The sequence below is a fragment of the Macaca nemestrina genome, chromosome 1 (assembly GCF_043159975.1).
Source record: "Macaca nemestrina isolate mMacNem1 chromosome 1, mMacNem.hap1, whole genome shotgun sequence".
NCBI classification, from domain to species: Eukaryota; Metazoa; Chordata; class Mammalia; order Primates; family Cercopithecidae; genus Macaca; species Macaca nemestrina.
The window spans coordinates 104,497,297-104,513,199 of NC_092125.1; the positions used below are offsets into that span (position 1 = coordinate 104,497,297).

General features: G+C 55.0%; 2 protein-coding genes across 4 annotated transcripts; both read left to right on the top strand.

Annotated features, from left to right (window-relative positions):
* The first annotated feature begins 40 nt into the window (after positions 1-40).
* On the top strand, positions 41-6,980 carry LOC105498009 (secretory carrier membrane protein 3). The gene is made up of 9 exons (XM_011769728.2): positions 41-685; positions 1,037-1,114; positions 2,441-2,563; positions 2,650-2,770; positions 4,157-4,285; positions 5,300-5,459; positions 5,571-5,672; positions 6,170-6,287; positions 6,542-6,980. Exons 1-9 carry the CDS (start codon positions 620-622, stop codon positions 6,686-6,688), a joined length of 1,044 nt encoding a protein of 347 aa, XP_011768030.1. The 5' UTR covers positions 41-619; the 3' UTR covers positions 6,689-6,980.
* Positions 6,981-7,103: 123 nt separating this feature from the next.
* ENTREP3 (endosomal transmembrane epsin interactor 3) lies at positions 7,104-15,591 on the top strand. 3 transcript variants are annotated; one of them, XM_011769729.3, is made up of 12 exons: positions 7,104-8,280; positions 8,492-8,548; positions 8,754-8,864; positions 8,970-9,089; positions 9,216-9,323; positions 10,975-11,150; positions 11,281-11,380; positions 11,717-11,786; positions 12,055-12,600; positions 14,322-14,390; positions 14,493-14,746; positions 14,841-15,591. In XM_011769729.3, the coding sequence occupies exons 1-12, from the start codon at positions 8,056-8,058 to the stop codon at positions 15,012-15,014; spliced, it is 2,010 nt and encodes a 669-aa protein (XP_011768031.1). In that variant the 5' UTR covers positions 7,104-8,055; the 3' UTR covers positions 15,015-15,591. The 3 variants fall into 3 exon arrangements, with proteins under 3 accessions (XP_011768031.1, XP_011768033.1, XP_011768035.1); XM_011769731.3 differs by having other exon boundaries at positions 10,978-11,150; XM_011769733.2 differs by lacking the exons at positions 8,492-8,548; positions 8,754-8,864; positions 8,970-9,089 and having other exon boundaries at positions 10,978-11,150.
* The last annotated feature ends 312 nt before the right edge of the window (positions 15,592-15,903 follow it).

Sequence of the window (15,903 nt, forward strand, 5' to 3'; positions counted from 1 at the left end):
TACCCTCCAAAATTAAGCAGAGCCAGGCTACAAGTTTATTTCCCCTGTCCACCTTATAGGGGAGGATAGCGATGGGTGGGGCATTTCTTTCAGATTAGAATAGAGAAGTGTTATATAGTGGCACTTCTCGGATGTGGAATCATGAGAGTTGGGAAAGATCTGACTCCTAGAGTCTTTGGGCCGTGCCCCAGTATAGAGCCAGAAACCCAGGTTGAAAACGTTCTTAACCTGACTCCTAGGGGTTTGGCAGGGCCGGTCAGAAGGCTCCCGTCGTCCATTTCGAGAGACTAGGAAGGCCGGATTCCTACACGAGGCCTGCTGGGAAGTGTAGTTCGTTAGTGGAAGGAAGTCACATGGAAGAGGGGCGGTACTTGGTTGTGGGCACTGGGTTAGAGATATCACGTGGGGGCACTTCCGTCTTAGCTTTTAGCCAAGACGCAGGCGCAACCCACGGCTGCTGCGGGGATCCTTGTGGCCTTTCCGGTCGGTGGAACCAATCCGTGCACAGAGAAGCGAGGCGAACTGAGGCGAGTGAAGTGGACTCTGAGGTCTACCACTACCGCCACTGCTGCGGCAGGGGCGTGGAGGGAAGAGGGCCGCGGAGGTCGCAGTTGCAAACATGGCTCAGAGCAGAGACGGCGGAAACCCGTTCGCCGAGCCCAGCGAGCTTGACAACCCCTTTCAGGTGACTTGCGCTGGTCGGCCTCTTTTGGGCAGTCAGGTTGATTCTTCCCGGTTCTGTAGGGTCGGGCTACCTTGTATCCCCATTAGTGACATTTGATCCTGGGAAGAGCCGCCACGTGGGGTGACAGCGACTCTAGACCAGTCAGCACTCGGGGGGGCGGGCCCTGCCCCTTAATGGGCTGGTGCTGGCAGTGTTGGATGATGGATTCGAGGTAAATGTTGTCCCAGTCCTGGGACGACGACGTGACCCCGAAGGTGCAGTACTTGGAGCCACAGGCAGTTTGGGAATGCTCCCCGGGAATTCCCCTAAGTGGCACCGGACGCCATCTGAGCCCCAGGTCTCTGCCCTCAGGACCCAGCTGTGATCCAGCACCGACCCAGCCGGCAGTATGCCACTCTTGACGTCTACAACCCTTTTGAGACCCGGGAGGTGAGCTACTGGAGAGCACAGGAATTCAAGGAAGGGGAGGGTTTGCCAGTGAGACAAGTCAGCCTGGGTACAGGGGACTTTTCTGCGTGCACAGGAAGGAAGAAGAACTGTGATCTTAGTTCCCTGAGAGAGGCTAGTCAGCCATGGGATGTCTCATCCTTCTAGGGCCACCAGGGCCACCAACCCAAATGGTTTGAGCTCTAAAAGTCAGTCTTGGGAACATCTGGAGGCTGGCAAGGCTTTAACCAATGTTCTGTATGGGAAGGCTTTCTTGAAGAAAAAGGTTGGGGCTGGTTGGAGTTTAGGTTAGGTGTGCAGTTTGAAAGCAAGGAATGAGGAGGACTACACCTGTTTGTCCCACTGGATTAGAAAATGGTGAGTTGTAATAATTTAAGGGGTTTTCATGGTACTTAAAACTTAAAAAAAAAAAGGAGGGGGCGGGGGAGCCAAGCATGGTGTGCAAGCTTATAATCCCACTTGGGAGGCTGAGGTGGGAGGATTGCTTGAGCCCAGGAATTTGATGGAGACCATCCTGGGCAACGGCGAGACCCCCATCTCTTGAACTGTTTTAAAAATTGGCTAGGTGGCCGGGCGCGGTGGCTCACGCCTGTAATCCCAGCACTTTGGGAGGCCGAGGCAGGCGGATCACAAGGTCAGGAGATCGAGACCATCCTGGCAAACACGGTGAAACCCTGTCTCTACTAAAAATACAAAAAAAGAATTAGCTGGGTGTGGTGGCGGGCGCCTGTAGTCCTAGTTTCTCGGGAGGCTCAGGCAGGAGAATGGCGTGAACCTGGGAGGCAGCGGAGCTTGCAGTGAGCGGAGATCGTGCCACTGCACTCCAGCCTGGGCAACAGACCGAGACTCCGTCTCAAAAAAAAAAAAAAAAAAATTGGCTAGGTGTAGTGGCACATGCCTGTAGTCCTTGCTACTTGGGAGGCTGGGATGGAAGGACTGCTTGAGCCCAGGAGTTTGAGGCTTCGATGAGTGATAATTGCACCACTGCACTCCAGCATGGGTGGCAGAGAGAGACCCCCACACCCCATCCCCAGAAGAAAAGGAAAAAAAAAAAACAGTTAAATGGGGAGATATGGTAGACGAGTGATTTGAGTCCTTGCTAAGGAAGTGGATATGAGGGATGATAAGGCTGCTACAGGTCATCATAGGGTTCTCTGACAGAAATTCAACAGAAGAACTAGTTTCCTAACAAATGGGGGAAAGGCTGCTTCCTTACATCATGAGTTCTGGGTCTAAAGGTATTCAAGCAGACTCTAGATTCCTGTGTTACGAGGGACTAGATGATCACTAAGGTCTTTTCCTCAACAGCCACCACCAGCCTATGAGGCTCCAGCCCCTGCCCCATTGCCTCCACCCTCAGCTCCCTCCTTGCAGCCCTCGAGAAAGCTCAGCCCCACAGAACCTAAGAACTATGGCTCCTACAGCACTCAGGTACCGGAGGTGTGCAGGTGAGGGCTGGGGAGAAGGGCCAGTCCTCGGGCCCAGGGCTCACATCTCTGTCTGCTCACACTGGGCAGGCCTCAGCTGCAGCAGCTACAGCTGAGCTGCTAAAGAAACAGGAGGAGCTCAACCGGAAGGCAGAGGAGTTGGACCGAAGGGAGCGAGAGCTGCAGCATGCTGCCCTGGGAGGCACAGCTAGTAAGTAGTAGAGTGGGGAAGAGCATCTAAGAGTTTGGGAGGAGCAAAAACAGGTCTTAAGAACCTGGGCTCGGCCGGGCACACTGGCTCACACCTATAATCCCAGCACTTTGGGAGGCTGAGGTGGGTGGATCACGAGGTCAAGAGATCAAGATCATCCTGGCCATCATGGTGAAACCCTGTATCTACTAAAAATACAAAAAAAAAAAAAAAAATAGCTGGGCATGGTGGTGCACACCTGTAGTCCCAGCTACTTGGGAGGCTGAGGCAGGAGAATCGCTTGAACCCGGGAGGCGGAGGTTGCAGTGAGCCAGGATAGCACCACTGCACTCCAGCCTGCTGACAGAGTGAGACTCCATCTCAAAAACAAAACAAAACAAAAAAACTAGACTCTGGAGTCAGACTGCTGAGTTTGAATTTTGGAGATACTGCTTACTAACCATGAGCTTTTAGGGAAGTTACTTAATCTTGAGTGCCTCAGTTTCCCTATTTATAAAATGAAAACCATGTTTGCATCTGTTTGACAGGGTTGTTGTGAAGGTTAAACAAGATATATGTGAAGTGCTTGGCACAGTGCTTGGATGTTTTAAATAATAATAAACAGTATTAGTTTTTCTACTCTCCCTTGTCTCCTTGGACCCCAAATTGGAGATAAAAGAGAGGATCCAGGGCTGGATGTGGTGCCTCACGCCTGTAATTCCAACACTTTGGGAGGCTGAGGCAGGCAGGTTGCTTCAGCTCAGGAGTTAGAGACCAGCCTGGACAACATAGTGAGATCCTGTCTCCAAAACATTAAAGAAAAAAATTAGCAGGGCGTGATAGTATCTGTCTGTAGTCCTAGCTCTTCAAGAAGCTGAGGTGGATGGCCAGGTGCCGGGGCTCATGCCTGTAATCCCAGGACTTTGGGAGGCTGAGGCGGGTGGATCACCTGAGGTCAGGAGTTCAGGACCAGCCTGGCCAATGTGATGAAACCCTGTCTCTACTAAAAATACAAAAATTAGCTGGGCGTGGTGGCACGTGCCTATAATCCCAGCTACTCGGGAGGCTGAGGCAGGAGAATCCCTTGAACCCGGGAGGCAGAGGTTGCAGTGAGCCAAGATCACGCCACTGCACTCCAGCCTGGGCAACAAGAGCGAAACTCCATCTCAGGAAAAAAAAAAGAAAAGAAACTGAGGTGGGAGGGTTGTTTGAGTCCAGGAGGTTGAGGCTACAGTGAACCGTGATCACACCACTACCTTCCAGCCTGAACAACACAGTGAGACCCTGTCTCAAAAAAAAAAAAAGAAAGAAAGAAAGAGGATCCAGGGATGGAGAGAAGGGCCAGTGATTCCTTTGTTGGTCTCTGCCTTACTTCTGGGGTCCCTCTGTTTTTCTTGTGCCTTACAGCTCGACAGAACAATTGGCCCCCTCTACCTTCTTTTTGTCCAGTTCAGCCCTGCTTTTTCCAGGACATCTCCATGGAGATCCCCCAAGAATTTCAGAAGACTGTATCTACCATGTACTACCTCTGGATGTGTGAGTAGTGAGAAGCCTTTTGGAGGAAGTTACAGGTAGATCTCTTAACTGCTCTGGGGTCCGCTCACCAAGAACCAAACACTTCACCTCTATTTAGAACTCAGCAGCCTGCTAGCAAATGTTCCTGCCCTCTCCCCACTTTTTATTGTCCCTATGCATGAATATATTTTGAATTCTTTAGATGTCTTTGGGCTGGGCATGGTGGTTCACGCCTGTAATCCCAGCACTTTGGGAAGCCAAGGTGGGTGGATCACCTGAGGTCAGAAGTTTGAGACCAGCCTGACCAACATGGAGAAACCCTGTCTACTAAAAATACAAAATTACCCTTGCGTGGTGGCGCATGCCTGTAATCCTAGCTACTCGGGAGGCTAAGGCAGGAGAATCACTTGAACCGGGGAAGTGGATGTTGCAGTGAGCCGAGGTCATGCCGTTGCATTCCAGCCTGGGCAACAAGAGCAAAACTCCGTCTCAAAAAAAAAAAAAAAGGCCGGGCGCGGTGGCTCACACCTGTAATCCCAGCACTTTGGGAGGCCGAGGTGGGCTGATCACAAGATCAGGAGATTGAGACCATCCTGGTTAACACGGTGAAACCCCATCTCTATTAAAAATACAAAAAATTAGCTGGGCGTGGTGGCGGGCGCCCAGCTAATTTTTTGTATTTTTAATAGAGATGGGTTTAATAATCCCAGCTACTCGGGAGGCTGAGGCAGGAGAATGGCGTGAACCTGGGAGGCGGAGCTTGCAGTAAGCTGAGATTGCGCCACTGCACTCCAGCCTGGGCAACAGAGCGAGACTCTGTCTCAAAAAAAAAAAAAAAAAAGTCTTTGCAAGGGGATCACACATTATTGAGATTTGCTTTCTCCATCTCCCCTGTTAAGGATTCCATGAAGGCACAGTTGCCTTCCTTTCTTTGCTCTGCCATGTTTGGTGAATTAGTTACAGGGTGAGCATAGATGAGAAGGAGTCTTCATTGCAGTCCAGAAGGACTCCTCATCCTGTCCCTCTGCCCCTTAGGCAGCACGCTGGCTCTTCTCCTGAACTTCCTCGCCTGCCTGGCCAGCTTCTGTGTGGAAACCAACAATGGCGCAGGCTTTGGGCTTTCTATCCTCTGGGTCCTCCTTTTCACGCCCTGCTCCTTTGTCTGCTGGTACCGCCCCATGTATAAGGCTTTCCGGTAAGTGCGTTAGTGGTGGGAGAATGATGGAGACCTGGGATGGGCCCCACATCTGCCCATCCTTCAGTTCTAATTCTTCTCCCACCCTCCCCATTTTTTTCCTCTTTGTAGGAGTGACAGTTCATTCAATTTCTTCGTTTTCTTCTTCATTTTCTTCGTCCAGGATGTGCTCTTTGTCCTCCAGGCCATTGGTATCCCAGGTTGGGGATTCAGGTTTGTGAGGCTGTCATCCACCCTCACCTTTCCCTCTAGACCAAGCCAGCACTGGGTGCTGAGATAGGAGTTGTTCAGAAAAAGGAAATGTGGTTTTAATCCTTGGGAGGTACTAGTTTAATGGGATATAAGACATACTTCCAGGATAGAGCGCAGACAGCACTCTTGACTCATGTAGATTGAAGGGAAGAATGCTGCATTTGGCTAATCCGAGGTGGCCTCCTGGAGGAGACACAGAACCATAGTTGATAGGAGGAAGAAGAATCCCCAGACGAGTGCCTGGAAGAGCTTGGAGAGCTCAGGGCTAATGGTTCAGAAACTGGAATTAAACTATGAAGAGAGTAGATATAGTTTGGGATTGTGGTGCTTGGAATACTGCCAGATTGACGGGGGAGCCACTACTGATGGGAAGGGTAGGAACAGGGGATGTTGGTGGCATAACCAGTGGAGAAGCTGAGGAGCCCCACTTCACTGGCACCTCCTTCCCCTCCTTACAGTGGCTGGATCTCCGCTCTGGTGGTGCTGAAGGCCAACACAGCAGTAGCCGTGCTCATGCTGCTGGTCGCCCTGCTCTTCACTGGCATTGCTGTGCTAGGAATTGTCATGCTGAAACGGGTGAGGGCTGTGTTGAAGGTGGGGCTGGGAGGGTGAGATCATGGGTCCCCAGGGGCCTGGGTGGAACATTCAGGAGCAACCAGCACAGGTCAGGCTGCTGGGTGGTTCTCAGCTAATGGACCTCTGGGGTGTGTGTTTCTGTGTGTGAGTGTGTATGCTGGGCAGCAGGCTGCTGAGTGGTAGTGATGCTGTTAGGCTGGGGTGGGGAACCAGTGGCTGGAATGTGCTGCAATGTCTTTGTCCTCTACTTGCAGATCCACTCCTTATACCGCCGCACAGGTGCCAGCTTTCAGAAGGCCCAGCAAGAATTTGCTGCTGGTGTCTTCTCCAACCCTGCGGTGCGAACCGCAGCTGCCAATGCAGCCGCTGGGGCTGCTGAAAATGCCTTCCGGGCCCCGTGACCCCTGACTGGGATGCCCTCGCCCTGCCACTTGAGGGAGCTGACTTAGCTCCCGTCCCTAAGGTCTCTGGGACTTGGAGAGACATCAGTACCTGATGGCTCCTCCGTAGTGCTCCCAATCCAATGGCCATGACTGCTGAACCTGACAGGCGTGTGGAGAGTCCACTGTGACCTAGTCCCCCCATCAGGCCACACTGCTGCCACCTCTCACACGCCCCAACCCAGCTTCCCTTTGCTGTGCCACAGCTGTTGCTTCGGTTATTTAAATAAAAAGAAAGTGGAACTGGAACTGACATCCCCGTTTCCTGAATCTTCATTGGGAATTAGGCCTTATGAAAGAGGAGAGTGTGGAGTGAGGTGGGAAGGTCGGACCCGGCTTTAGTGTAAACTGGGAGATAGGAGGGGCAGGGCGGTGGAGCCCCGGTGGCTAGCGCAGGAAGGAGGTGGGAAGTCCACGGAAACGCGAAACCGGGAGACGCCAGGGAGCCCTGCTCCCCACCCCTCTCCATTAATGACGGGGAAGAGCCACCGCCTCTGCCGGGAATGCCAAGGAATACGCGGGCCTGGAGCCTGAAAAGCTGGGTGGGGCTCAAGTGGACGCCCAAAGGATCATTAGCAGCCTAGCCAGGGTCCAGAGAGAGGAAGCGACCGGTGGAGGTAGATCCAACTGCCTAGCCCTGCCGCGGGATCCCCCCAACCCCAACCCCTGACAGGGTCTCAGTCCCGAACTACAACTCCCGGGATGCACCGCGCCGGCCCTCGCCGCCACGCCCCTCCATCCCGCACCATCCCCATTCCCATCCCCCTCTAGTCCCCGACCTGCGGCAGCCGGAGCTCAGGGAGCGGAGCGTGGTGGGGAGGCGAGCGGGACAAGCGACACAGGAGACAGCGGCGCCGCGGCCTCTCCCCACCAGGCGGCCCCGGATCCCACTGGACACCCTGAGGGCACACCGACCCCTCCCCTCTTCTCTAGACTTCTTTCCATCCTTCCCACTTTTACCCTCTCCATCCCTCCCTGGGCTCTGAGCCGCCGCCCCCTCCTCACTCCTGGACTGGCCCTTCTCGGTGCCCCTGTTTCCTAGGGAGATGCGATGAGCCGGTGCCCCCGCGTCCTCATCGTCGCCCGGGGCACGGTGCCCGTCCAGTGCCCGTGGTGGGGAGGGAGCACTCCGCGGTCCCTCCGTGACGCCCCTCCCTTGGCTTCCCCCACAGCTGGCGTCCCTCGGCCATGCCCCAGGGGACCCAGCCAGGGGGTGGGCTGTAGAGCGAGGGAGGTGGAGAGGAGAAAGGACGGGGCCTTGGGCACCTCTGAGATGCTCCCAAGTGCCAGGGAGGGCCGAGCGAGGCGCAGGCAACCGGGCAGCAGGCATGATGCCCTCGCCTAGTGACTCCAGCCGCTCGCTGACCAGCCGGCCCAGCACCAGGGGCCTTACCCACCTCCGCCTCCACCGACCCTGGCTGCAGGCCCTGCTTACGCTGGGGCTGGTCCAGGTGCTCCTGGGCATCCTGGTGGTCACCTTCAGCATGGTGGCCTCTTCCGTCACCACCACTGAGAGCATCAAGAGGTCCTGCCCGTCTTGGGCTGGGTTCTCGGTGAGTTGGGTGCACAGTTGTTGGGTGCACAGTTGTTGGGTGGGGGAGGCTCCTCGGGCCCCACCCTCCACACCAGCTGCAAGTCCACATCCTCGCCTCTCCTCCCTCTCCTGGTCCTCTGCCTCCTTACAGGGCTGGGTGCATCCTGTGGTGAGGGGCTCACTCAGGAGCCTCCCCTGCCAGGCTGAGCCTGTGCCCACTCTGTCCCCAGCTGGCGTTCTCCGGGGTGGTTGGCATTGTGTCCTGGAAGCGGCCATTCACTCTAGTGGTAGGTGCCAGGGTCCAGTGCCCACTGGGAGGCAGGTGCCCAGCACCCAAGGGGAAGCCCATTTATGCCCTCAAGAAGGGAACTGGCTCCCCAGTTGGTGCCAGCTGGGTGGGCACGAAGTGTCTGTGAAGGAGGGGGACTCTGTCCGTGGCAGAGTAGTAGTCATGAGGGTCCCAGCCCTGAGTCTGCACCCTGTTTTCCCCAGATCTCCTTCTTCTCCTTGCTTTCGGTGCTCTGTGTCATGCTTAGCATGGCTGGCTCTGTACTGTCCTGTAAGAATGCTCAACTGGCCCGAGACTTCCAACAGTGCTCTCTGGTGAGATTTGAGGAGGGAGAGCTGGAAAGAACTGGCCTGGGGAGGTGTGCAGGACACCTGAGTTTGTCCTGACTCAGGCTGCCTCACCCTCCCTGCTCCACTCAGGAAGGAAAGGTCTGTGTGTGCTGTCCCTCTGTTCCCCTCCTCCGGCCCTGTCCAGAGTCGGGGCAGGAACTGAAAGTTGCCCCTAACTCCACCTGTGATGAAGCCCGAGGGGCCCTCAAGGTGAGCTTGTACCCCACAAACATCCTCCTGGTTCTCACTCTTGCCTCCCTTCCTGGGGTACTCACAGGCCCATAATGTATGGGACTTAGCCCTCTCTTGATTCCTCTCCTCCTTTCCCTTCCCCAGAACCTGCTCTTCAGCGTCTGTGGGCTCACCATTTGTGCCGCTATAATCTGTACCCTCTCTGCTATTGTCTGCTGCATCCAAATCTTCTCCCTGGACCTCGTGCATACGGTGAGAGGGGAGCGGGGGCCAGGGCCACGCAGGTATGGTAGGGGCAGGGGTGTGTGTGCTGAGACTTGCCTGAGGGAACAATGGCTACAGATCTGGCTTTTGAGCACCAGGGGCTATGGGTTATCTATTATCCTCATCTATTGGAGGAATGGATGTTTAATGGGGAGGATGAGAAGGGGAGATGGCAGGGAGTGACTTAAGTATGTGATGCCCATCTGGGACCAGGAGAGGGGGCTTTAGAGAATGGGACTGGATGGTGGGGTAGAGTCAAGAAAGTCCTAGGCTGGGCACGGTGGCTCATTCCTGTAATCCCAGCACTTTGAGAGGCCGAGGCAGGCAGATCACCTGAGGCCAGGAGTTCAAGACCCGCCTGAGCAACATGGCGAAACCCCGTCTCTATTAAAAACACAAAAATTGGGCCGGGCGTGGTGGCTCACGCCTATAACCCAGCACTTTGGGAGGCTGAGGCAGGCGGATCACCTGAGATCAGGAGAATGAGACTATCTTGGCTAACATGGTGAAACCCCGTCTCTATTAAAAACACAAAAAATTAGCCAGGCATGGTGGCACGCACCTGTAGTCCCAGCTACTCGGGAGGCTGAGGCAGAAGAATGGCATGAACACGGGAGGCGGAGCTTGCAGTAAGCTGAGATAGTGCCACTGCACTCCAGCCTGGGTGACAGAGCGAGACTCTGTCTGAAAAAACAAACAAAATATAAAAATTAGCCAAGTGTGCTGGCAGGTGCCTGTAATCCCAGCTACTTGGGAGACTGAGGCAGGAAAATGCTTGAACCTGGGAGGCAGAGGCTGGAGTGAGCTGAGATGGTGCCACTGCACTCCAACTTGGGCAACAAGAGCAAGACTCCATCTCAAAAAAAAAAAAAAATTAGGCTGAACTTGGTGGCTCATGCCTGTAATCCCAGCACTTTGGGAGGCCAAGGCAGGAGGATCACCAGATATCAGGAGTTCAACACCAGCCTGGCCAACATGGCGAAACCTTGTCTCTACTAAAAATACAAAAATGAGCTGGGCGTGGTGGCTGGCGCCTGTAATCCAAGCTATTTGGAAGACCGAGACTGGAGAATTGCTTGAACCTGGGAGGTGGAGGTTGCAGTGAGCTGAGATCGAGCCATTGTACTCCAGCCTGGACGACAAGAGCGAAACTTCGTCTCAAAATAATAATAATAATAATTAGCTGGGCATGGTTGCATACCCTTATGATTCCAGTTACTCGGGAGGCTGAGGCACAGGAATCGCTTGAGCCTGGGAGGTAGGGGTTGCAGTGAGCTGAGATCATGCCACTGCACTCCAGCAACAGAGTCAGACTCTGTCTCAAAAATAAAAAAAAGAAGGTCCTAGACGGAGGTGAGGCTAAAGGGTGGACATTCCTGTGAAGACACAGTGGGTGAAGCTTCTGGATGGAGGAGGGGCCATAAAGAAGAGGAATTTGTGGGTGGGCAAGGCCAGAGCTAGAGGTACAGGGTGAGTGTGGGGTTAAGGAGAGCTGATTTGGGGTGAGGGAGGAGCCAGAACTAGAGCTTCTCTCAGGGGATAGGGCCAGAAAAAATAATGTAGATGAGAGAGGAGTTTGGGGGCCTAGAAGGAGCTATATTCCTAGCATCCAGACTTGCTGACCTGCTTGCTTCCCCAGCAGCTGGCCCCTGAGCGGTCAGTCTCAGGCCCACTGGGACCTCTGGGCTGCACGTCTCCGCCCCCAGCCCCTCTCCTACACACCATGCTGGACCTGGAGGAATTTGTCCCGCCTGTGCCTCCACCACCCTACTATCCCCCAGAGTACACTTGCAGCTCAGAAACAGATGCACAGAGGTAAGGCCTGGTGGGGTCTTGCTGGGAGAGCTAAGGAAGGGGACTGGGGCTGGGCCTGGATTGCTGGAGAGAGGGATCTTTGTGGAGTGGGAGTTATTTTCCTACATTGACCCTCTTCCTCATCTGCCAGCATCACGTATAATGGCTCCATGGACAGCCCAGTGCCCTTGTACCCTACCGACTGCCCCCCTTCTTATGAGGCAGTCATGGGACTACGAGGAGACAGCCAGGTGAGAGCACAGCACGGCTTGGGGTGGGCTGGGGAGCTGGGGTCTAGCCTGGAAAGCTGAACAGGCTGTAGCCTCTGGATACAGATAGTAACAGTGGTCAAGGTCTTTACAGCACCAGCATGCCCACTGTCGCCTTTGATCTTCCTAGAGCCTGGTGAGGTGGGTGGGTTAGAAGCTATCATTTCTGCCATACAGACGCGGAAACTGAGGCTGCACAATTAAGTGACTTATACAAAGTGACAAAGCTAGTCTGGAACCTGAGTTTCCAGAGCTCTGTCTAGCACGTGGGGGTGTTCAGTGTGTAGGGTTGAACCCTTGATCCTGTGTCTTCTGCAGGCCACTCTCTTTGACCCTCAGCTTCACGATGGCTCCTGCATCTGTGAGCGAGTGGCCTCCATTGTAGACGGTGAGCAGGGCGTAAGGAGGGGTGGACAAGGGTAGTGCTGCCAGGGATAGCTGGGGTGGGTAGGGACAATAGAAGGGGAAAACAAGGCGGAGTTGGTGGTTTGGGGACAGAGGAGGGCTGTGGCAACTTGGAACCCTGGACTTATTTGTCTCCCGTGAGATAAAGCTGGAGGCACAGTGGCCCCTAGAGGCTGGGCTTGGGAAAACAGCAACTGCCTGGGCAGGGCCCAGCCAGGCTGGTGCTACACAGCGCCCCCTGCCGCCCACAGTGTCCATGGACAGCGGGTCTCTGGTGCTGTCAGCCATTGGTGACCTCCCTGGGGGCTCTAGCCCGTCGGAGGACTCGTGCCTGCTGGAGCTGCAGGGCTCCGTGCGCTCCGTGGACTACGTGCTCTTCCGCTCCATCCAGCGCAGCCGTGCCGGCTACTGCCTCAGCCTGGACTGTGGCCTGCGGGGCCCCTTCGAGGAAAGCCCCCTGCCACGGCGCCCCCCACGGGCCGCCCGCTCCTATTCCTGCTCTGCCCCTGAAGCTCCACCCCCACTGGGTGCCCCCACAGCTGCCCGCAGCTGCCACCGGTTGGAGGGCTGGCCGCCCTGGGTGGGACCCTGCTTCCCCGAGCTGAGGCGGCGGGTCCCCCGGGGAGGGGGCCGCCCAGCCGCAGCTCCGCCCACCCGAGCCCCTACTCGTCGCTTTAGCGATAGCTCAGGTTCCCTCACCCCCCCGGGGCACCGGCCTCCTCATCCGGCATCCCCACCACCGCTGCTGCTGCCTCGGTCCCACAGCGACCCAGGCATCACCACCTCCAATGACACTGGTGAGCCCCCTCCCCCACTGCCCAGGCTCAGGAGATGGTAGGCACTGGGAGTTAGGTGGCCAGTGATGCCCACCAGGATTGGGGCACTGTTGAGGTCCCTGAGGAGGAAGAAAGGGCGAGTTCACTCCTCTGGTAGACACTTCTCGGATACTCACCTCCTAGGGACAGAACATCCATAGCATGATCTCGGCTCACTGCAACCGTGTTTCCCGGGTTCAAGTGACTCTCCTGCCTCAGCCTCTCGAGTAGCTGGGACTACAGGCGTGCGCCACCACGACTGGCTAATTTTTGTATTATTATTATTATTATTTTTTTTTTTTTTTTTTTTGAGACGGAGTCTTGCTCTGTAGCCTGGGCTGGAGTGCAGTGACCGGATCTCAGCTCACTGCAAGCTCCGCCTCCCGGGTTTGCGCCATTCTCCTGCCTCAGCCTCCGGAGTAGCTGGGACTACAGGCGCCCGCCACCTCGCCCGGCTAGGTTTTTTTTTTTGTATTTTTAGTAGAGACGTGGTTTCACCGTGTTAGCCAGGATGGTCTCGATCTCCTGACCTCGTGATCCGCCCGTCTCGGCCTCCCAAAGTGCTGGGATTACAGGCTTGAGCCACCGCGCCCGGCCTTTTTTGTATTTTTTAGTAGAGACAGGGTTTCACCGTTTTGGCCAGGCTGGTCTTGAACTCCTGGCCTCAAGTGATCCACCCACCTCAGCCTCCCAAAAGGATTTGTTTTTTGAAACCAGTTCCACAGCTCTCAGCTTGGTCCACTTATCTGTCCTCCCCAAGCTTCAGCCCCCACTTGTAAAACATGTATAATAATAGTACTTCAGGCTGGGCACAGTGGCTCACACCTGTAATCCCAGCACTGTGGGAAGCTGAGGTGGGTGGATCACCTGAGGTCCGGAGTTCCAGACCAGCCTGGCTAACATGGTGAAACCCTATCTCTACTAAAAATACAAAAATTAGCCGGGTGTGGTGGAGCACACCTATAATCCCAGCTACTAAGAGAGGCTAAGGCAGGAGAATCGCTTGAACCTGGAAGGTGGAGGTTGCAATGAGCCAAGATCATGCCACTGCACTCCAGCCTGGGTGACAGAGACACACTCCATCTCAAACAAACAAACAAAAAACATGTATAATAGTAGTACTTCAGCCATAGGCATCATACTCAAAGATGCTGAGAAAGGAGATAGTGGCCAGGCGTGGCTGTTCACACCTGTAATCCCAGCACTTTGAGAGGCCAAGGCAGGTGGATCACCTGAGGTCAGGAGTTCGAGACCAATCTGGCCAACATAGCGAAACCCCCATCTCTACTAAAAATTCAAAAATTAGCCGGGCTTGGTGGTGGACGCCTAATCCCAGCTACTAGGGAGGCTGAGGCAGGAGAATCGCCTGAACCTGGGAGGCGGAGGGTGCAGTGAGCCAAGATTGCGCCACTGCACTCTGGCCTGGGCAACAGTGAGATTCCATCTCAAAAACAGTAAGAAAGGAGATAGTACTGGTGTACGCTCAGTACTGCGCGCCAGGTGCTGAACACCACTGCTGCAGTCCCTGTTGTGGTGGATCGCACCATCTAGGTGCTGGCTAGTATGGACAGAGATGCTGGCCCTTTGATTGAGGATGGAGCACGGGAGCTGTGAAAGCTCCTCTGGGTTTGAGTTCCCACAGGAGGGTGGGTGTGTCCACAGAACACTCCCACTCACTTCCTGTCTCCCTTTCTTCTCCTCAGCTGACTTCAGGGACCTTTATACCAAAGTGCTTGAGGAAGAAGCTGCTTCTGTTTCCTCTGCAGATACAGGTCAGCCATGTGGTTTTTACCCCAGGGGTGGGGGATTGGGCATGGCTGCCCGGCCCTCTCTCCACCCCACAATACCCTTCTCTTATCTCTGTTTCTCTGCAGGGCTCTGCTCTGAAGCCTGCCTCTTCCGCCTAGCCCGCTGCCCTTCCCCCAAGTTGCTACGTGCCCGGTCAGCTGAGAAACGGCGCCCTGTGCCCACCTTCCAAAAAGTTCCCCTGCCCTCAGGCCCTGCACCTGCCCACTCCCTGGGGGACCTAAAGGGCAGCTGGCCAGGTCGGGGCCTGGTCACTCGTTTCCTCCAGATATCCAGGAAAGCCCCAGACCCCAGTGGGACTGGAGCTCATGGACATAAGCAGGTGGGAATTCGGGGAGCCAGGAAAGATGTTTGGGAAAGCACGGAGCTTCAGGTTGGGCCTTACTGATGATGCCCTTTCTCGTGTCCCTGTCCAGATGCCCCGGAGCCTGTGGGGCCGGCCTGGCCGAGAGAGCCTCCACCTTCGCAGCTGCGGAGATCTGAGCTCTGGCTCTTCCCTGCGGCGTCTCCTGTCTGGCCGCAGGCTGGAGCGTGGTACCCGCCCCCACAGCCTCAGCCTCAACGGGGGCAGCCGGGAGACTGGGCTCTGACCTGGGCTTCTTGTCACACTGAACACATCCAGATGAATGCTGGGGCCACAGGCACCAGCTGGTTGGGACCAGCAGCCCCCAGCATCCTCTTGCACTGGCTGGCACAAAAAGAAACCTGCTGTATACCTCCCAAAGTGTCCCTTTCCCTCCTACCTCTGGGGTCTCTTGCTGCTTGCCTCTGCTGCTCTGGACTGGGAGAGCTTTTGTCCTGTGCTGCATGGGTATTTAGGCTGTGGGGGAGATGCCCCTGCTTATAGCACTGGAGGAGGAAAACAAATTCTTGTTCCCCCAGCATGAGAGTGGCTCTTTCTCATTTGCAAGGGCACTATGGTCAGGGCAAAGGCACGGCCCAGGTGTTTAAGTACAGGGGGACGTGTGCCTATGCAATGGGGTGGTAAGGCAGGCACAAAGAGTCCAAAAAATCTAGGTGGCCTCTCAGCTCTGCCACCTCTAGCTGCATGACCTTGGGCAAGCTATGTAACCCCAATTTCCTGATCCATTAAAGATTGTGAAGGTAGAATGTTTGTAAAGCTCTGAACAGTATGTGAGCCTTCAATAAATTTCAATTTTCCCCTTCTTTTCTTGATCATTCTTTATCACCAGTGAAATTTGTTCTAGTGTCTCTCATATTTAAGAAAACTCTTTCAGGGCTCGGTATGGTGGCTCATGCCTATAATCCCAGCACTTTGGAAGGCCGAGGCAAGAGGATCACTTGAGCCTAGGAATTCAAGACCAGCCTGGGCAACATAGTGAGTCTCCGTCTCTACACAAAACAGAAAAAATTAGCCAGGTAGCCGGGCGCGGTGGCTCAAGCCTGTAATCCCAGCACTTTGGGAGGCCGAGACGGGCGGATCACGAGGTCAGGAGATGGAGACCATCCTGGCTGACA

Bases quoted from the DNA above. Each gene is read 5' to 3' on its own strand.
- ENTREP3 (XM_011769729.3), top strand. From the start codon at position 8,056: ATGATGCCCTCGCCTAGTGACTCCAGCCGCTCGCTGACCAGCCGGCCC. The intron at 9,090-9,215 runs GTGAGCTTGTAC...TCCCTTCCCCAG, and splicing joins AAGCCCGAGGGGCCCTCAAG to AACCTGCTCTTCAGCGTCTG. The intron at 12,601-14,321 runs GTGAGCCCCCTC...TCTTCTCCTCAG, and splicing joins CACCACCTCCAATGACACTG to CTGACTTCAGGGACCTTTAT.
- LOC105498009 (XM_011769728.2), top strand. From the start codon at position 620: ATGGCTCAGAGCAGAGACGGCGGAAACCCGTTCGCCGAGCCCAGCGAG. The intron at 1,115-2,440 runs GTGAGCTACTGG...TTTCCTCAACAG, and splicing joins ACCCTTTTGAGACCCGGGAG to CCACCACCAGCCTATGAGGC. The intron at 2,771-4,156 runs GTAAGTAGTAGA...TGTGCCTTACAG, and splicing joins TGCCCTGGGAGGCACAGCTA to CTCGACAGAACAATTGGCCC.